This window comes from Sinohyriopsis cumingii, chromosome 11 (assembly GCF_028554795.1).
Source record: "Sinohyriopsis cumingii isolate HCF-2022 chromosome 11, ASM2855479v2, whole genome shotgun sequence".
NCBI classification, from domain to species: Eukaryota; Metazoa; Mollusca; class Bivalvia; order Unionida; family Unionidae; genus Sinohyriopsis; species Sinohyriopsis cumingii.
Window position 1 is genome coordinate 104,488,359 of NC_142971.1, and position 22,984 is coordinate 104,511,342.

Genomic DNA, 22,984 nt, shown 5'->3' on the forward strand with positions numbered 1-22,984 from the left:
ATAAGAAACACATGTATTTTGTATATCCTTGTTGCAGTCCCATTAAAAGGGCAACTACCTTCAAATCACCACAGAGGTGCCAGCTGTACTTGTTATACTCAATGGAATTCAGTAGCTGCCTTAAGTTATCGTATGTCTCTTTCATGTGGACAGCATACGCTACTGGAATAGATGGAAGAATGTTTCCATTGTGCAAAAGCACAGCCTTGAGACTCAGTTTCGAAGAGTCCACAAATAGTCTCCATTCTTGTGGGTCATGAGTGATTTTTAAAGCATTCATGAGGCCCTCAATATCGGAAAGGAATATCAGATTACTTTCCTTTCTGAAGAAAGGCTCCAATTGCTGGTGGCACTTTCGATATGCAGTAATTGTGACATCTTCTTCTAGAAGATTCCATTGTTGGAGTCTTGATCCTAGCAATTCTGCCTTGTTCTTTGATAAGTCCAAATCACGAATCAGGTCATTTAGTTCTTCCTGTGTTATTCTGTGTGGGGTTGATGATGCACCACAGTGAAAATCTGGATCACTGCATGCTGATGGACCAGGAGAAGAACAGGTCGACTCACCTTTGTCTTCGTCAGATGAATCAAGAGAATATTCTGCTGGAGGTTCTGGAATAGGAAGTCCCTCACCATGTGGAACTGGTCTCAATGCAGACGGAATGTTTGGGTAGACTATTCTCGACTTCTTTCGCTTCGTTATTCCGCCGGAAAGAGGAGGAACCAAGCAGAAGTAACAGTCATTTAGGTGGTTGCTTGGCTCTCTCCACACCATTGGGACTGCAAACGGCATTGATGACCTTTTGCAATTCAACCACTGTGAAAGCTGTGTTGTACATGTAGCACAGCATATATGCGGAGCCCAAGGCTTGTCTTGGTCACCAACCTTGCATCCGAAGTAAAGATGATATGCCTTCTTCACTTGAGAATTGATACTTTTCTTCTGGTTGACAAATGTCACTTCCCCACAAATATAGCAAAAATTGTCCGCGGTATTAACACACTTTCGAGGCATTACTGTTCTTTATTGTACGTAAATGGATAAAATAATAAGTTTTATGTAACAGTAGCTTGAACTGTCTCGCACAACGTCTAAAATATTTTAAATGCTGAACCTATCTGATTGGGCTTTATATAGTACACTGCTTACGTCAGCTTCAGCAGCCGCCTGGCATTAGTATAATAGGCCTACACATGTATAGTACACTGCTGACGTCAACTTACTTCAGCAGCCGCATGGCATTAGTATTGCATTGCATCAGAAAATGATGCAATCAACTGTGGATGATGTGAGCATGATGGTATTATGCAATGTTACATCATTATTCCGGATGTTGCTGCAGTCCTACTGGAGAAATTTACACAGTGAAACATAGAAAATGAGGTATATGAATATCTTCAAAACGAGAGCCAATACAAATTTTTCACGGTTATATTCGTGTTCGGCACACCAAAATACTACAGATTAGGGCCTTTTCAAGTCAGTAATGATTTCACTGTTGACCAGTGTAATTAGGATGACAATAATTTTTAAAGTTATGAAGTATATCAGATTATTGGAGCTAGGAAAAGTGTTAATGGAGAAAACCAGTGGGTGATTTTGATCGCGATAATGGTGTTCAATACGAGTCCAATGTACTTGCTGGATTTACAAAAATAGACAGTATGCCGGTCAATCACCCTTTCAGCAAAAATGTGGAAAAGACAGAATACCAAATCAAATTAAAATTAATTCGTTGTGAAAGTCGAACGCAGTTTTAATTTTTTTCTCAAACAGTTGCGCCCTCCCAAATCATGTGCTACAAAACCATTCCCCAGTCGGGGTTAAGATAAACTGAATAAAAAAGAAAGAAAAAACGAAATGAAGATGTAAACGTATTTTGATCAAAATATCCCTGTCTGATGGCTAAATTGAGTCCTGCTTCTGATCAGATGGAACAGCCTTATATGGCTTAAAATGTTCAATTTCAAATCACTGACATCTAACATGTAGTCTGTTTGAAAGTCTTTTTGTTGTCCTGTCATTGACGAGACTAATTTTTGCAATGTTTCCCAAATCTTCATTGACTTATTCAGTCGTATGTGACAAGTGTCCAATAATTTCTGCAGCTGCTCTCTTGGCTTTCTTAACACAATGCTAATAAAACATCAATTGATATCCGTCTGCGACAACTCGCCGATATAAATCTCATCTGTTTATTAGAATGCGATTAATTCATCAATAGGAAAATTAATCGCTCGATGAATCATCAGACACGGTATGAAGGCCAGGATTGCGCTGGGAGGCAAAGCCTCGCATGGACAAAGTCCACTCATTGGAGGTAAAGATATTGATCAGTTTCTGAGCGGACTTTATCCTATAATATGTTTCAGTCATCGCAGTCTTGAAATAATAATTTAGGTCTATCAAATGTTTCTGCCGGAATTAAAACATTTCTTGTTTAATTCAAGAAAATAGCTTATTTTTTTTTGAGTTCAGCACGCAAAGATAAGATTTTATTGACCGAACACATTTCTATACAGAAACCATCTAGCTGGTTAAACACAGCAGAGAGCTTTCGTGTAAGGCTAAGATATCGATCGGTTTGTTTCCTTGACAACTACTCTGCTCAAACTGGTTGTATCTTTCACCGTGTACAGTCTTCGCTGCTTTTTCCGTTTACAATCGTTATTAGACTTGTATTTATCACGTCATGATTTCAAAGACGTGTATCATAGTAGTATAATAATAACGTTTATTATGATTACTAATCTAGTGCAACAGGCTCTATTTCCAATGACTCTGTCCGCTTGTTTGGTGACATTCACCTTCATTGATTATAATAAACGGGTTGCCCGTAACATGGCGTATTTGCCAACATTAGCAAAAAAATCAAGGAGATGCAACCTGCGACCTAGTTGAATAACCGCGGTCCAAAACTTCTCATATCAAACTTCTGATGTGAATGGCGTGTAAAATGTTGCAAAATCCCATTAAATATAATTGAATAAAATTTATTATATTCAATATTTCGTATGTATATGTAATAAATATTATATTTGTACTGCATGACCGCGCCGGTGGCCTAGTGGTTAGAGCGTCCGTCTCAGATGCGGGAGGTCGTGGGTTCGATCTCTGGCTGAGTCATACCAAAGACTTACAAAAATGATGCTACCTGCTGCCTCGCTTGGCGCTCATCATTAAGAGGTTAATGTTAGGACTGGTCGGCCTGGTGTCAGGATAATGTGACCGGGTGGGACATTATGCTACATGTCAGCGGCATGATACCCCAGTGCTAGACAACACTATAAACTGCCACACTGCAGACATCGTAGCGATATGACTGAAAAATTGTTAAAGCTACGTTAAAAATCCAAATCACGCACGCACGCACACACACACACACACACACACACACACACACACTGCCACACTGCAGACATCGTAGCGACACATAAACTGCCACACTGCAGACATCGTAGCAATATGACTCAAATTGTTAAGCCACGTTAAAAATTATTATTATCTTATTTTAAACCTCGAGAGTACTTGCTTACAGTTCTGACATGTTTGATGAAAATAAAGACCTGAAGAAAAAGACTGCAAATCATTATAACACTGTCATTATTTCCAAATCTAGGGATGAATTAAAAGGCCTCAGAGTCGGAAGAGACATTAATGGGGTTTGTTGCTTCACGTACATGCACCTCGAGGCTAAGGTGAACATTCGTTCATAGCAGAGAAAATACAACGGTTGACTCAGTTCCAGAAATTACCAATCATCTCCAACCATGTTGATTAGCTCAAGAAAATATATTAACGTGTCAAAATATCTGCAACGTTCAGGACCTATTGCTTCCTGTGGTACAATAGAAAAGGACACACTTAATTAAGCATAATCTAAGTAATTGTTAAAATTTTATTCTGGTTTAAAGCTGGTAACTGTGATAACAGCTAGGACTAACATAATAAATCAACAATCAACATCCTGAGGTGTCAACGATAGTACTCCGGAATTTATACCCAGTTAGTAAGAATATGATAATGACATTTACAGTACACGTTTTATTATTATTATTATTATTATTATTATTATTATTGTCATTATTATTATTATATATGAGAGGTATCAATCCGTGAATTAATCGTCTCCCGATATCCGTCTTTTTGAGATGTAATTCGTAGACCCAAAATACTGACACATTATCTGTATGTAGTTTCAAAGGTGTGAGAGAGAGAGAGAGAGAGAGAGAGAGGTGGTGGTGGTGGCATCAGCAATTTTAAAAAGCGAGAGGAGTATGAATAAGTACATCTTTAACCTTGTGCGTACGCGTATGTGTGTGACGAGTGAAATAGGCAGATAAGTACACCATAGTGAGAGTGAAATAAAGACTACTATTAGTGGATATTGTTTAGTTGTGTTCAGGTGTGCGTATGTGTTTGTATATGGATTTTCACATCAACATTGTAAGGTTTTATTCTATGACATGTGTACACAACACTGAGATGAATGTAACAAACAGGCATGTATTCTGTCCTTGTTACAGTAGTTATCGCAAAATCATAGAAAAATAAGAAACGCCCAATGTCATATGACATTCTAATGTTGGACTGTCAGCAAGAGATTTTCCTCCTGGTGTAGTAAATGTATACACAAGTTTATCGCTAAGACCACTCAATGTTGATATATAAACCAGTCATATATATTACCTCTCAAAGATGATGTGTAAACAAATCACGATAGGACCTCGCAAAGTTGGTATGTAAAAATGTCACATGAATGGACTTCATAGCGTCCATAGGTACACATATCATCCAACAAATTATGACCCTGTTGCATCAGCATACTATAGATGCCCAGACAGGATCAAGGATCAGTGCTCTTGATATATTTCCGTTGACAAAGCAGATTTAATTTAATTTAAAGACTTTGAAATCATATGATGAGTTCTGTTTTTGCATTTTTAAATATTACGTTAATGATCAAGCGGACCATACCTTCTAGAAATTAAGTGATTTTCTTTCCGTAATAGTAGCTGAAAATTGACAATAATGTCTGCAAAATCGGTATTGTGTACTATTTGGGGGTACCAAATGCTGTTTAGAAATATGCGTTGCGTTTCGGACATACGAGTTCATATTTTAATATTGCAGATAGTGTTGGAAATCTGTTCATAAATGTTTCAGAACCCGTATTGACTCAGGCAAGGTCGACATAACTAATTTCGGTATTTTAGATATATCTGCGCACAATGATAAAGGTTGATACGTCTCATTTATACATAAAACAAAATATGTACATAAAGACGAACTTCTTGTAAATGACCACATATAGATTGCCACCAGAGTAGTCTTTGCACAATGATTTAACTATACCTCGTTAACGGGTCTAAATTTCACTTTGGATGTTCAATGACTAGATCGGATTTATTTTGAGGAAATTTATATGACATGATTTTCACACAGATTCTTGATTGCTTGGTTCACCTGAAATCTCCACGAAATAGATCGGAGGTCAGCCAGTGAAGTAAAGTTAACGAATGTATCAGTGGGACGGTCATGATTAGATTCTGTAGATAGCTTAAAGGAGACGTGTTCGCGTGTCATATGGCTCTTTGGCATCTCTTGTATAGTCATAACTCCTGAGAACAGTAGTGCCCGTTTCCTGTGATTTAAGACTTCAGATGTTTAGTTATCACCAAATAGTCTACTTGGCGTGTCAAACGTTGTTTTGGCTGTGGTTAGAGCGCCTGCTTCGGATGCGGGACGTCGCTGGTTCGAACTCCGACCGAGTCATACCAAAGACTTAGAAAAATGGTACTAACAGCTGCCTCGCTAGTCATTGTGTATGCTCAGTTAATGCATTCATTTGAAACATTTCCTACAACGTTTGACTTCTCGTAGGTCGGTGGTTCTTTCGGGGGTTTTCCCGGGTTCTTCCTCCACCATTAATACTGGCCGCCATGTATAGCCTATCGTGTACTGAAAAATGGCGTTAAACCCTACAACAACAACAACAACATAATTTACCCTTTCCTTGTATCATACTGCTTAAACCCTCTATCAGGATCGATAAGTGCTTATCTCGATTTATTCATAATTTTAAAGCATTGTAGCTTATTTGTTTTGGTGCACGGTATAAAAGAAACAAAAGTAATAAAATAAAAAAAATAATTTGTTTCACTTGTTTGACCGCACATTTATTCCATCCAAAAAACACAAATTCATCCTGTGTCTTGAAATAGATATTATTGCTTTCATGTTAAACACATATCATCTGTCTGAAAACTCTTGAACGGAATATAATGTATCTTTGTACGATAATTTGTGTTGTGAAAAGAAACATCAAATTAGTATTGTGCTTTGCTAGTTGTACTCCCTGAGAGTTATACTATCGACGATCATGACTGTCCCAAAAATAAAGTATATATTCTTAAGATGGTCTTGAAACTTTGATTGGTCCTTCGATGGTCATTTGTTCACGACATTAAACGGTAAATCAGTTCTTATGTACATTGAACCAGTTTTCTTGTGATCATTCGAAATTTTTCATTTTGCAAACCCCCAAATGACACATCTTCCTGACTTAACATGTACTACTACTACTACTAATATATTATTTACTTTGATTCTAGGTTTCAAGCTTGCCTTGGTACAGATGATGGTGGAAGGGACAAAGGAGTTGAATCATATCAAGGCGAAAAAACTTATCCATGACGCAGCGAAAAAGGGAGCCAAAGTAGTAGTCCTACCGGTGTGGTATTAAACAATTTAACCTTTGTCTTTTCAATCACTCTTTCGTTTTTATATTTTACTTGCTTATATTGAAATTAGTTGTTATAGAAAGTGTCCACTTTTTGATTTACTGAAGTTGTCAGTGGCTAAACATAACTTATGATTATGAGCACCAATTAATCGTCAAGGAATTGTTGAATGATATTAGTACAGTATTAAAGTAATATAGTTTTAACAGGTAAACTAGTTTTCATCCACTTTAAAATTGTTTTCAACTAACATGTAACAGCCGCCATTTTTATTTTTGAAAACTCCATAACCCAGACTTGGTTTACTTAACTTGTTCGACTCGGTTTTAATGGTTTTGAAAATGCCGCCAAAATCCTAATTCGCTGGACATCTAACCGCACCTCCAGCCCAATTTGGCTGGCTCACTTACAACTAAATGTGTCAATTTGCTTTCTTTTATTGGAGAAACGTGGTTCACCATTAAACACATATTTATGTGCGTAAATGCGATGTACATTTAATACTATCCCATTCATAATAGTAAGTATCTTTAGAATGTTTTAGTTTAATTGTCATCTTGAAAGAAATATTTGATATATTCTAATTAATCAAGAAGTTTGCCTTATGAAATACGCGAATAAGTCATGTAGACATGTATCTGCAGTACAAATCACATTTAAAGGAACTGGCTTTGTTCGTTCACATAAAGAAGTCGAAGTCCTTTTCACACAGGTCGATGAAACGCTTTACGATCCCTCATAATTAACAAGACAATTGTAGAGTAATACTAACTTAGAAAATACAATATTAAATGGGTGGTAAACGGCAATCTTGTACAATTCTTTTGCTTTACGAATGGAACCTCTGCAATAAGCGAACCAGTCCTGTATTCGCATAAAGTTCGCACAGCGTTTCGTAAACAGGTCATTTATATTGGTGCCACACTTGTAAATGCAATGCTAAACACATTTTTTTAACCCTTCTGCTCATGCGCGAGTCAAATAGCCACTAAAATCGATGTTTCTAACACCACTATTGAAAGATGACCGAGGATTTGGTGTTTTCATGTCTATTCAGAAATAGCTTTCAAAATGTGTTTCCTACTCGATTTTTAGGCAAAAATGACAAAAAGCTCCAGGGGTTAATGTGTTAATAACTACACTCATCATGATATATATATATATATATATATATATATATATTCAAGGATACGCAATGTTATTTTCATGTATGGCGGGGTCTTGTTTTGTAAGTAAGTTGAAGGCTATATAACTCATAGTAATAAAGACATACACTAACAAATAACATACTACGATCAATAAAGTTCGGTTTCCTTGTCGAATATTAATCTGCTGTGGAGGCAAATGAAACTTGGTCGTGAAGCAAGGACAGAAGGTCTGACAAGAAACGAGATGTTCGTATCTTAAGGATTAATTGATAAAACAATCTACTGATACACCAGAGAAATAGACCTGAGATGATTTCCATATGCAAGGGTTTATAACAGTAAAGTATGTTATCAGTTTCAGATAAATATAGTCCATTTACAAGAATATAAAAAAAAATTAATAACCAATGATAACGGTTATATATACACATATATATTGACAGTGAATTCTGTATTTTGAAAATATGTTTTGGGCTAAGAAAGTCAAAACAAAAACCTGAGTTATGAATGGGGAAAACCCCTGAAAATATAGTTCATTGAAGGAAAATAAGGAAGAAATTATTGGAGAAGGAAAATATTTAGTATTCTTTCCACTCACTCAGACAAAAAAGCGTATGTAGGGGAATGATTAAATCAGACTCATAAGACTATATTGTGAAAGTTATGGAAATATTTTGCTGAGAATGAATGCCAAAAATGGGAAATATATTACAAAACCTTATTGATGGACTTAATAAGTGTGCCTATTATTCCGTGGACATGTCGCCAATCAAAATAAGTAAGAAAGAAAATAGATCGAAAGTATTTATAAACCTATTTGGTCATCTTACAACAGATGGTTATGAAATGCATAAGTATAAACTAAATGGGAAAGTCGGAAGCTCAAAATATAAGTCTAGTTTTAGACTAACTTCTAACTTCACTTAAGAAGTTTTGTACTGAGCAAATATTATTAGGACACTGTATATGATATAAATTAAAAGAAGGGCTTGAATATTGAAGGAATATTTTACTAGGTTCAGTTTTCTCAATATGACAAGCAAGACGACGTCTTCAAGACAGTTTTAAAATGCAAAGAATAGAAAGGCACAAAGAGTATGCGTTGATCAAAGAGGAGTCGGGGGAAACTGTTCTTTCACTGAAGGAGTCTGAGCGAGGCCGTCATTATGACTTAAAGCCGGAATCTCAGCGAAGTATATTCATAACGTCCCGTCCTGTCTAAATTAGTATCGTAGTTACATGTTAAGAATTTACACAATCTAAATGGAACTATTGATCTGATTGGCGCGTTATAAATGAAGTCTTTTACTGAAATAGAACGTTTAACTGCTATGTACACACGATGTAAAATTTTGGCATATATAATGAAATCTAAATGGCATTGATAATGGACGAGATAAGAAAATCAACGAACACACACACACACACACACACACACACACACACACGCGCGCGCGTTTTTCTATTTGACTGCTATAAATTGAACACCTGCGAGATGATATCATATCAATGAGTTGTATTCCTATACTATTAACCTTAAAGATATTCCATACCTTCTGGTACTGAATGTTGATTTGTTAATTCTTTTCAACATCATTTGAATTCGCACTCCAATACAGTTGTATGTTTCCTGCTTTACACTAATAAATGAGTCTAACAATGTATATAATTTATCATTTGGATTCATTAGAATTTCATTGGGTTTGTTGTTTCAAAAAAGGCGCTTTTGTTGTAATTTTCATTTACATATGGATTGGATTATAATTATAATAAAATCAAACAAGTTTGTACATTCCGTTTCAATCAAATCTAGTGCAAACTTTGTTTTTCAGCAATTTGCAACATCACATAAAATCATATTGAAGTTCGTTTACGTATATTTGGTAGTAATTAGGACGGGACTGTGGAACATACTTGATTTTAATTGTTAGCTCTAGATATTTACCTGTGCATCAGAAAGAAAATAAATATACAGTTTGGTGTTCACCTGCGTTTTCTTTCCTGTTAATCTCAAGCTGTATTCCTTCTTGAACATGTGCTAAGCCATGTACTGTTCCATGCAATGCATTATCAAGTGTGCTTCTTTATCCCAACTATAAGCAACGGTGATCCGTACTGATTTCATTGTTTTACTCATATGAGTGTCTTTTTGTTCTTAATCGCAGACAAACTTGCAGGCTTCTGTAAATTGCTGTTTCAGCTGTATCCCCGTGAGCAAACACAACATGTAATCCGTTCGCAGGAATCATTGGTGTTTTTATATTGCTGGATTGAAATTCTTCTCAGGATCAGTTTCCCAAGATGACTCCGTTTAGACCCATACTTTTAGAAAAAGTATTCTATTCTTATGTCACGTGTTTAGGCTGGAATAAACAGTAACACAAGAAAGAGTGAAAACAGCAAGCTTTGAAAAATATAATAATTTATTTCCCTGGAAAAATTCTGTAAAAATGAAGAAGGAAAAAAATATGAACTTAAGGTTTTATAGAATCAATTCCAAAATAATACAATAATACAATTTTTGAAGTCCTAATAACAATATGTCCTACTTATTTCAAGTTCGAATCCCGACGAAGACTCCAAGATGGCAGACGATGACGTATGCTGCAATATGTAGTGTTGAGGTCTACAGTTCCTTGTAGAAACAAGAATTATCACTCCGGTTTTGGAAATCAAAATACATTTCTTATAAGAACTGTCTTTGATTAAGAATCATTATCACACATATTTTCCAGAAAAATAACAAAATTAATCCTTTTGAATCCAACCAATTTGAAATAACTCCAAATTGCACAGCATACAACTTCCAGTTTAACAGCCCAGCTTCTACTGAGAATAATCTTCCAAATTAGAGGTTATATAGTCTTCAAAAACGTAAAGAGATGGTCACGTGATCATCGTCTCGAAGCCTATAGAAAATAAGTACTTGTTAAAGATCACGTCTACTCAGTGTGACCCTGTCGAAAACCAATCATTTTACTCTAAGAAATAAAATATAGCAAAAATTGTTTGCCTCTTAAAGACGAAGTCTCATAATGACCTCGACAATAACCAATCATTTTAAAATAAAGATAGAACTGGTTTACGTGGTTGCCACAAATTTTGAAACAAGGTCAGGATTTAGATCAACACCTGGTGTTTATAAACCCTACAGTCAAGGTCAAATTATTTTCTAAAAAAGTATCATCTCTAGAGAATAAATGTACAGTACAATAGCCTGTAATAAAAAATAAAAATTAAAACTGACAAACAATTAAATTGAAATAAATATATATTAAGTCAGATACTAGTGAATCAAAAATACATAACACTATTAATTAAGGTCGCATTATAACCGGTGGTAGGACAATTGCTCCCCAGTCATTTATCCCTCGTCAGTTATCCACTGCTCAATTTCCGCCCCATCTTCTGTCAGTCATCACGCGAAGTACAAACTGTGCATGAGGCGGTCGTACGATATCAGCAACAAGAAGATGCCTTCGTGTGAGAGAGGTACTTTAATCAAACAAAAACATGCTCCTGTACAATATATTACTTGTAAAGAACAGGTTTATGACCTTAACTATGGCGCGTTTGCTTATAATTTGGATAAGTTCCAAAACTGACCAGGAGGTTGATTGACAGAGAGAAGGATAATTGACTGGGGGTAATTGCCCTTGAACCATCAGCAGCTGTCTAAATAATTTTCACTCTTCTCATATATTCGTAAGATAAAAATAATTCCATATCTGTACTCTCTATTACATAATTAGACAATAGCTGAGTAGTAGCCGTATGTACTGGAGACTAACTCATAGTCTTGATTTGCATCTTTTATCCTTTTACCGCTTTAGATGATTTTTTAGCGTAGTCACAAGTCTCAGATCTTGAGAAAGAGCACAATGATACTGTAATAAATTTAGAGTATGCGCACTTGGTTATAGCTCCCCATTTTAAGCAATTCTTAGATTTGTGTGATTACTTGTGTGATTATTGGAATTCGGCGCCATGGAAATATTCCTAGCCCGAACTAATGAGCTAATTATTAGGACCAAACGTCACGGAGTGAAGTGGTAGTGTGTTTCCATGATGTCCTGGTTCACTAGTAGTGAATTCCGACCACAACCGAATGAATGTCCCTGTCTTAAAATAGTCCATATTAAAATCTAGTGGTATACATTGGTAGCGTGACTGCAAGGACAGTACTTAACGGTATTAAACCGGTAAATTACACAAGGGAATAAATAAAAAGGGACTTGGCAGACACCGTTTATGTCGCGAATATGGTGCAGTTATGTTGGCGAAATGTGCTTGGAAAGCATACATTGACTGGCCTAAGGTGGCGGAGTTAAAATAGTTCCCATTGTTAGGGAGTACTCATATATGTTCTAAGGCGTGAACGGTTGGTGGTACGGTACGGAAAGATGATGAAGCCAAAACACGCAGAGGTGCGGTTGATAGATAGTTGGCAGTTTGGTTTATCTGTGGTCTTGCATTAATTAGAGGAAAATTTAGGTATAGAATGGACACGTCGGGCTTTCTAATTTACAACTGAAGTTGTATGGAAGTCTTTGGAAAGTCGGGGTAAACTTATGACTTCTAGCGAGAATCGCGCCAGGGTTTGACAACCGCTCGGTCAAGTAAATACCCGTGTGCGTGTAACAATACAACGATCAGTGATTTGTTAGTATCTCGAATTATCTTTCCTACCTAGGTGGCTCGACTGCAACAGGTCCATCAATCTTTAGTGAAAGAGTACATATTAAAAGAATGATAGGTCTAGTCCAAAATATTGATACTTTTAACAAATCCCATAACTGGTACAGAATCGAAATTGCCATCAGAAATAACTTTCATTTGCTTTATGTTGTGTAATTTTAGAAAAGGTATTGTTTCAAAACACGCAAAGATGCTATTTATCCACAATATGTGTATATTCTGTTATTGACATGCAGTCATGGTTTTAAAACGGATATGTGGGCAATACCCTTGAATAAACATTCTTTAATTCTTTTTATTCCAGTTCAGGATATATTGACTAAAGACGTCAATTAAAAATAATTGTCAAGAAGCTTCGGTCTGAAATCTGGTGCCGTCTATAAAATCTCAAAAACAGATAACTGAACTCTACTTATCAGAAGATTTATGAAAACGGCTATGTTGAGGTTGTACTAAAGTTATGCTGTCGCATGGCTTGGCAGAAGCATATAGATGAAAATTATATTCAATTTACTAATAGTCTGTAATCTTACCTTGTTTTTTTCAGGTAATTAAGTGTCTGTTGTTGTTGTTGTTGTTGTTGTAGGGTTTAACGCCATTTTTCAGCACACGATAGGCTATACATGGCGGCCAGTATTAATGGTGGAGGAAGAACCCGGGAAAACCCCGGAAAGAACCACCAACCCGCGAGAAGCTACTGGCAAGCTTTCTCACATACCCACATTGGCTGAATCCGAGACTCGAACCCACGTAGGCAGAGGTGAGATGGCAGTGATCCGTAACGGACAACGCTTTAGACCACTCGGCCACTCGGGGCCCCTAATCAAGTGTCTGTTTTTTTCCCCATTGAATTTATTATTCAAACCGAATATCCTCAAGTGATTTGTCATATGCTTCTTTTTCGCTGTTACGTTTACTAGAATCAGATGAATTAAACAAATAAATACACCCCTCCCACTCCGTGAATGCTGAAGCATTAGCAACTGCTTCTCGATTACCACTCTTGCTCCAGTCATTTAATTATAGTGAAGTTGCATACTGCCACATCTGAATTCCTTGTTGATTTTCTTGTCCTCAGCTGTTGCATTGTTATAAAATTGTATTTCTATGTTTTCATATGTTTCAAATTGTTACACTGAAAAATTATATTTGAGAGTGAACATGATTTTTTAATAAAACTTTTGTTAGCTGCATTCGAGTTTTGTTTGGGATGTACAGTTTTTGACTTGAGCCCTTATCGTTTTGATATAACTGGAATCAAGTTTGCAACAAACCATGGTTAAGTTCCAAGTGACCCTTTTGAAAGCTAGAGGTGTAATGCGCCCTATTGTGTAAGTCGTCGCTACTCCTAATCTACCAGTTTCCATAACCATTACACCAACAACACAACTCTTTAACTAAATAACATAAATTCAGTTTAATGACTTAATTCGTTTGTTTGGTATTATAGTATGCGCCATAAGCTAGTCAATCGTAAACTGATTCGAAGAAATCGGAAAAACCGATTTTAGTACTTCTTCAACATCTATGTAAGGTGAAGGATCTACTTTATTAAACATATTATCATCTATTCATATATCTTAGAAAGTATACTGTAACTTACTATTAGAGTTAAGTTTAATGTTCCAAGACAATGTTATCTTTGTTGTTCGTTTCGCTTGCTATTTATTAATATAAATGTTGTTAAATTTACTAATGACTCGACCATTAACAAATGTGTTAATCGCCAGCATTTATGGCAATGGTTTTATTTTATTTGACTAATTAGTTTATGTGTGAATAATCTCGCAATCTCGCAAGTCAGTCCCGATGTCCCAGTCACTAATTTTGTAACTCTGTTTTGGGTTATTATATATATATATATATATATATATATATATATATATATATATATATATATATATATATATATATATATACACACACACACACACACACACATCAAAAGCTACAAGTAATATATATTGTAGCATATTTTAATATTTTAGCACCATCTAAGCCATGCTTGCCTGTCTCCATTCTAGAACTAATTTTGCCCCAGAGTTTTTAAATTCTGGGATTCTCCTCTTTTACTTTCAAGAGCTTGTTTGTTTCTTGTTTACCGTCTATTTATTTTGCTTCGAAATTAAAGTTTTCATAAACAGTTTTCAAGTTACCCTCAAGTTATTGTCAATGTATTTTGATAGTTTTCATTGTTTTCTTCAAATTACCTTCAAGATATTTGCAAGTTACCCTTGAGTTATTTTTAACTTGGAACTATCTTATACATTATTTAAGTTACGTCAGATCCTGAATTTATTGATATTATTCTCGCTGCATGCTTTCCTTTTTAAAATGTGCTTAAAAATAACCAAGCTGGCACCTATTGGACACACGTTACTAATATATGGAAACATGGGAACCAGCCTGGAAATGGGTGAAAATAAAATATAGTATATATGGGTTTGGCTGGCCAGGATTGGTTAATAATGTAAATTATGTTTTAGGAAAAAGAATCAATTGAGAGCTTATCCTAGTTTTAAGTGAAACAAAAAATAGAGACATTGTTTTATTGATTGAATTTCAGCCCTTTAACGTCTTGAGTTTGGAACACTCATTACTAAAATTAGCATATGACTATTTGTTGCGGAATTGAAAGCACATGTTTCAAACACGTGCAGGTCCAGAAAATGCCGCGGCTTATATCATTTACTCTAAATAGAAGCTGACATCCAGGTTTCATCTATACTGATAAATATAGGTTTGATCATGAGCTCTCAAAAATGTTAAGTTATTGAATTTTTAATATCATGGTGATTGCATAGGTGTACTATGGGAACTAAATTAGTACCGTGAATCCTATAAACAGCCACAGCAATACAGTGTTTCCACATATGCAAGTGCAATTCACTTTACTATAAATGCAACCATATGGTTCTATTTGTGGATACCAAGTAAAATTATTACCTTTTGTAAACCCCAGAGTGACTTTCAGTGGTATATTAAACACATATTCAGATATATCAACTGTTGCCAAGAATGTAGGAGGGAGAACAGTGTGTAGATTTGACTATGTTAGGTGGAGTGTTTTGCACTTTTGTTTATATCTAAGCAATACATATATAAATTTATACAATTTACCATTTATAGAATAATTACAGTAAGCAGTATGATATTTCCTAGTTTTGTTTTGAAACATAATGCTTCAGATATGATCACTTAGGTCTCTTCTACCATGCTTAATGGGCATGATCTCTCATGACGTTTCATCTCACTAATTTTTTCAGTGAATGTTTTTGAAGTTCATATTTTGCATTTGAATGAACTTATGTCTACCTTACTTTAGTTTTCAAGTATATGTCTTCTGGGGGGATTTAGGTAATTTTTATCATTTAAGTCTCTTTTTTCATAATAATACATGTACATGGTCACATTATGCTCATTAATTGCATAATATGACAAGGCTGGTACCATATTCAGCATTAAATTGAAGAGCGATAAATGGTGATATTTAAAAAAGATTCTTATTAGAGAGTTTTATTTCAATATTTATTCTGATTTTCTTTAAAAAAAGCTCAAATATTTAAATGTTGCATGAAACGCACCGTTGGTCTTTAGGTGAAGATGAACTTGCAAAATAATATAATACTCCCTAACGTAATCTTTGACGAGCAGACCTATGCACATTGCTTACTTATGCATTGAACTACTATTCTTAGGGCTGTGAAGAAATTCAGGGGTGAATATAGGACACACGGTCCTAATGTTATGGAAAAATGGAAACCAGCCTGTAAATGGGTGAACATAAAATAGAGTATATATGGGTTTAGCTGGCCAGGATTGGTTAATAATGTAAGTTATGTTGTAGGAAAAAGAATTTTTTGAGAGCATATCCTAGTTGTAAGTGAAAAAAATAGAGACACTGTTTTATTGATGGAATTTCAGTCCTTTAACTTTCTTGAGTTTGGAACACTCATTATTAAACTTAGCACCTGACTTTGGTGCTGAATTGAAAACACATATTTCTAACACACGCAGGTCCAGAAAATGCCGCGGATCATATCCTTTCCTCTTCATAGAAGCTGACATACAGGTTTCACCTATACTGTTAAATACAGTTTTGATCATGAGCACTCAAACTTTTTAAGTTATTGAATTTTTAATATCATGGTGTTTGCATAGGTTTACTCTGGGGACTGAATTAGTACCGTGAGTCCTATTGCTGAAACTGGTAAAACAAAGCTAAAGAAGAAACAATCCGCTAAAGTATATAGTTTGTTGCTAGGTAGCCTTCCTTCAGCTCTTCTGTAATTCTTTTATGTTATCAATTAGAAGAAATTTACGCATCAAAGATATTATTTCCATCATTTTTACATCTTACACGGTCTTGGATACTTCCGCTGATCTAGTATTTTCTTAAATGTCAAATGTTGTCTTGATTTGCTTTGGATCTATTACCCAGTTATGCGAGTTATCTGCATATATGATTTTGGATATGTTACCCAGTTATGCGAGTTATGTGCATGTATGTCACATGTACTATTCTAATAGCTAATCTCCACTCTTATACTTCTTTTATTTCGTCCTCATTTACGAAGAAGTCCTGCTAGGCAGCCCTGATGTCCCATTTAGTGGTAGCAGAGCTGCAACTCAATCGAGGTCTCACAATATCTTGTTTACATTCTAAAAACCGTATTTTGTTTCAAGTTAATTCTGATTAATTTAAATTGTTTATTTATTTCATGAGCTGTACATTTCGTATCGTAATGTGTGGTTCTTGGTGCAGCCGTAATTTTATACCATAACACATAACCATATTAACGCACTCACCACCAACTGCATAATGTTATCTTACATTTTAGTGTGAATTATATTGTTGAAATAGTAGTGCAATGTTTTTATCTAGTTTTCAAATAACTCTTGCGCGGGTAGTTTTGATAGTTAAACGAGTCTGTAATACTTGTTGTATTTTTTTGTTGAGCACCTAAAATAGAGATTGCATAATATAATCTCCGATTTTGGTGCTGTATTCGTTCATGTATGAGCAATTTATTATTTTGTAGAAGGAAATAAGTCCATCTTGCAGCTTCATTGGGCGATTCCATTTTAGTAGTTTCTTCAACTGACATTGTTATCCATTATTCAACTGTTCCAGCTTGGTAAATACAATTTTGTTTACTCGCAAGTAACGCAGATGGTGTGGTCGGTTCTCCACGGCCTTGGTATACAGTTTTATGTTTTTCAGTGCCGAAACCAATACGATATGTATTTTTACACTAGTAAATTTAAATTCATGATTAGTAGAAATATTAAGGTTCTTGTAATTGTATCTGAAATAAGCCCGTAATATATTCCACATCCTGAAGATGCCATCCATACTGCGCAATTTAGCTGACTTTGCTCACATTTTATCATGTCTAATCACTATATGATCACTCTCAATTTTAAAGTTTAGTATTTGAACATGTTTAGTACTTTGTGTTCATAATATTCATTTTCTGTGTAATATATTTTTATTACATGGCATTTATCAATTGGTATCCGGATGGACATTGAAAATAAAAGGCCGATTATTACTTTAACTCACAGTAGTTGTTACGTATGTCGAACTATGACCCACTCCCCTGCTTAAAATTATCCGAATGCCAAGCTAAAATAGAACATGGGAAATGTGGAAGAAAATCCCAAACCCTGTCCAATACAAGTATATAGAGTCTCTGCAGAGGAAACACTTAGCAGCCCCTTGTAATGAAGACAACCTTCTTTACGTTGCTGCTAAACCCATTATGAATCTTGCAACTCATTCATATGACTAGCATGGTAATAATGTCAACACGTATCTAACGCATCAAGCTGATCTGACTGAGTAAACTACGTGACATCACACATCACACTGGATTTTGAGTCAGAGATCCAGTATTGAAAAACAATGTCCTTGGGAAATATTATATCGATTAGAGGGGCAGTTGCTCGTTGAACTATGATTTGTAAAATTCATCTACTTCTAAATGTTACTGGTTATAGGATTGTCGAAAATTGCTTTAACTCAGGCCTATGACTATTTTTTCACGTTAATGACTAGAATTAAATAAATGCTAAAAGTCACATTAATGACCCAGAATTAAATGCTGAAAATCAATTGCTCTTCTTTCTGTCTAAACTCTTTCTACTCACAGTAATGACTAAGTGATAAACCAAATCTCAAATTCGTAATGATTTAAAATTGAATTTATGACACTCATGGAATAATTTTCAGCTTTTGCAAACCAATGTTTTCAAAAGCTGGATATTATTTAACTCGTTTAATAAATTCAGTATTATTTAATTATCTATTTGAGATCCCCATATCTTGTTTGCTAAGACAAGTTGCATGAACCGAGATGCTGTTTAAAGTGCTGCAGTTTTATCCAGTATATTTTGGTTTGTGGGTGGTGCTGTCATAAGAACTATTTTGAAAAGCTTTTCTCACAAACAATTAAAGACCATTGAGCCAAATGTAACGCCCATTAACATTTGGAGTTTAGTAAGGATGTGTTTTGTTGTTTAGGCATTTTTGGTTTTAGTGATACAGAGTTTTAAAAAAAATCTTAGTACTGAGCCATAGCGAATCTTTCCTGTAGATGTCTGTGACCCAGGTATTTTAGTAAAATCAGAGGACCAATCAAATCAGGCGAAGGTCAGTGGCGAAGTAAGCCAGTTTAAAGTGACGTACAAAATCGTTTAAAATCGATAAGTACGAGTTAAGTAAACAGATAAAGAATACATTTTATAGAATATAAAATAATACAGCTTGACGATGCTAAATAAGGAAAAACTTGTAATTAAATTTATCAGATTACCCCACATGTACGCTACTCACTTCACCCATGATCGCTGATAATGAAGTTGTCATTGCTGATTCACTCTTTCTGAATGGAAAAATATTCATAAGCATAGCGGTGTTGAGAAAATGGCGGATGGTCGTATCTAAGTTGAAGACCGGTTTAAAGTACAAGGGAATTTATAAGGCGGTTTGAAATGGATATAACTGATTAAATGATTCGGTATGAAGGTTTTCTACAGTACTAACGATTTCACTCAGCTTCTCCTAAGTGACCTCACTATTTACATAAAGCCCCCTTCTCTGTCTGTCTTCCTCTCTCTCGCCCGTTAAACTGATTACTTGCTTATGTGTGTTCTGTTTAATGTATTATTGGATGATTCAAAAGCATAGACTTTAACCATTTGGGGATGACAAATTATAGTACCGTCCCCAAATGGTTAAAATCAGCAGAATCGAAAGAATGAGAGGGATACAGAGAGGAGGGAGGAATCGTCAGAAACATCCGCGAGATGCACATAGAACTATATTTTGTTTTCCAGGAGTTTTTTACCTCCCGATGTGACCCCAAGTTCTTCCTAGAAGTTATGGAACCAGCTCCACAAGGACCAACATTTAAGTTATTATCTGAGGCTGCAAGGGATAATAAAATATTTCTTTTTGGAGGTAAGACATCTCATGAGACACTAAAGCATACGAATATATTGCTTAAAACCTTTGGTGGTCTACATTACATTAGTGTTTGCTTATAGAATTCAAATCCAGATTTGAAGTTCCTGACATCTACCGAATAGTCCAACCATTGTAAATGTTACTGGAGAAAGTATGGGCTCTTTGGAGGACAGTTTTCATTGAAATTTGTCTGTATGCCAAGAAGGGATGACGTGCGTCATTTATGTTTGTCTATGCATGCTATCAATGAAAACCCCACTGCCTTGTGCAGTTTGATTTATGTGCATATCAATATGCGAACTTCCGATAGTTATAAATAGTAATCCACGGACATTATTTCGAAACAATAGTTCAAAGGACTAACACCCAATGGTTCTTGAACTGATTTCTTTGCAGCAAACCACAGCAAATGAATACCCTCATCCCAGTAAGTTAGTATATTAAAGCAATATTACTTAAACATATTCTTCAACGACTAATTAAATCTTTCTAAAACCCATTGACTTTCTGGGTGATAGGCAGAAGATTGAAACTTTTGGATTCCTAATTCATGCCAACGTCTTGGGACGTTTCAGACATAAAATTTCAAATTGATCAGAATGCCACAAGTTGTAAGACAAACCCACACTTTATCAAAGCATTTACTTTTGTTTTAATATTCATCAAAGGAATTGCATCTGGAAGTGTTGTTGACGCTAACATTATATTGCTTGCCTTTTTGAGTCTTAGGTTCGGGATCAACATAGTTTATTGTTATTCTGTTAAATGGTTTGTCAACTGCAGAAATAGCCTGCAGATGAGCCTGAGGTATCTCTTGATTGGGTTTCCTTGAAAAGTGCGACAAGATCTCCAGTATTTACAAATATTACTTTAAATGTTAGGCAAATAGAAATGATTCAAATTCTTGTGATTAGTGTTATTGACATATAAATGACCAGCCAATGGAGTTTCATGATCTAGACTAAAAATTTCCTCTCATTATGATTTAAGTACAACAGTTTGATAGCTCACTTAGCACTCGTCGCAGATACACCAGGTGGTCTCCATTTTCTCATAAAGGATAACATTCTTGCACAAAATAGCAGACTGGTACATGTGTCGCTTCAGTTTCACTAATATCCATCGGAATCAAACTTGAGGTCCCAGTATCTTATCCCTGTTTGACAATTAGCGATTGTCTCTTTTTACCATCGTTAAACATAATCGAGGGGTTAAAAGAGGATCAATATGATCAACACATATTGATTGATCAATACGAGGAGAAGAAGTGACCTCATCAAATGACTGACCAATTTCAGCTCACGGAATAATTTCCTGATTAAAATCATTTGCAAGAGCTTTTTATGCCATAGCTGTCTTAACTGCACAAACAGGGAATAAATCAAGAATTTCATTTTAAATAAGATCAACTTTCTGATTGAAACAAGGCTTGTCAGTCACGGGTGAATTAACCACAACCTATTCTCCAGCTAGGAGATTGTCTGGTAATGAATGAATACCCTCGATGAGTAAAGAAGACCTTGTTCCGACTATCACGGTTCCTGAGATTACGTTTGATGACAGATTTACACAGCGGATAAGAACATTAACAAAACTGCATTCTACTCCCTGAATAAGAACACTTTCATTAAAATAAGGCTCAGATAAAGTCAAAGTACCTGATAATAAAAGACTGAGAAGCTCATGTGTCCCTTAATATTTTATATGGGATAGGCTTGGCAGAATCACCAACAGAACCTTTCAACATGAATGCTTCATAATTCTTCATAATAAAATCAGACTGGGGTTTATTTGACACAACAAACTTATTGCTTTCAACCGATTACTATTACCTTGGCTTCTTTGAATAAGATAATTTTTAACGGCTCTGTCTTGATTCTGTTGCTTATTGTTCAATCTGTAGCATCATAAAGATCATGCCCTTTCTTTTTCCAATAAGTACACGTATGAAGAAATAAGGGATTCCTGGTTAGTCTTATCAGAAATGATATTCTCAATAGTTGGAGATTGGGAAGCACTCGTAAGAAACGTTTTCTAAACTAAACATTGCTGAGGGCAAGACTTATTGACATATGAAACTTTGTGAGTCAATGAATACTCATTAGCTGTATGAGCAGTATTTTCCAAAGTTTCAATATTTTGCTCATCAAGGTATGTCTTCACGTCACTATGGATGGAATTATTGAACTCTTCAATTAATGTGAATGGTCTAAGGTTATCATAATGTTCATCAACCTTCTTGGCTGAGCACTCTCTATCAAATAGTTGTCCTTTTACCCTATCAAGTTTGGTATAGGTTTGTCTTGTTTCCTTTCTACAATTCCTAAACCCTTTGTCGATATGCTTCAATTGCCAAATCGTAAAACATAAAGATATATGAATTATCTACATCATAATCAGCGCTTTGTTATATTGACTGTGAAGTATTTGCTGCAATGACAGTGACGTATAAACATCACGATCTTTGCCCATAAGTACAGATTGTAATAATCAAGTCCAATGCTCCTTGGCTATTTGAAATTTGCATCAGTTTGCTTGAAATGAGGAATGTATTGAGCTACTTCCTATTATATAAAAGTGGGTAATAACCTAATGGTTATGTAACAGCTACTCCTGAACGTAGCTGTAAAAGGTGTGTGTATTTGTGTGTGTGTATGTGGTCCTTCTGCCAATCCTATTTATTTTAATGTTATTGGATTTCTTTCTTCTCTCTCCCCCACCCTGTCTCTCTGCGTCAGCCTCTCTTCTTTTTCTCTGTTTGTATTCTCTCTCTTCAATGTCTTTATGAGTTTGGATTTCCATCATTCTTTCTAATGTTTAAGCTTTCTTATCTCTATTTTCGTTCGGTGTTTCGTAAGTGCAAATCTGTTAATTAACATTCAAAACCAGATACAGGCTTATTAATCAAACCCAAAGCACTTTT

General features: G+C 35.3%; 1 protein-coding gene across 2 annotated transcripts in view; it reads left to right on the forward strand.

Annotated features, from left to right (window-relative positions):
* Positions 1-22,984, forward strand: part of LOC149789203 (omega-amidase NIT2-like) — a 73,468-nt gene that overhangs the window by 22,191 nt on the left and 28,293 nt on the right. For both annotated transcript variants that reach the window (XM_089975362.1, XM_089975361.1), the window contains exons 2-3: positions 6,616-6,734; positions 19,932-20,055. In XM_089975362.1, coding sequence (XP_089831488.1) covers positions 6,616-6,734; positions 19,932-20,055 — 243 coding nt within the window. The remainder of the gene's footprint in view (positions 1-6,615; positions 6,735-19,931; positions 20,056-22,984) is intronic.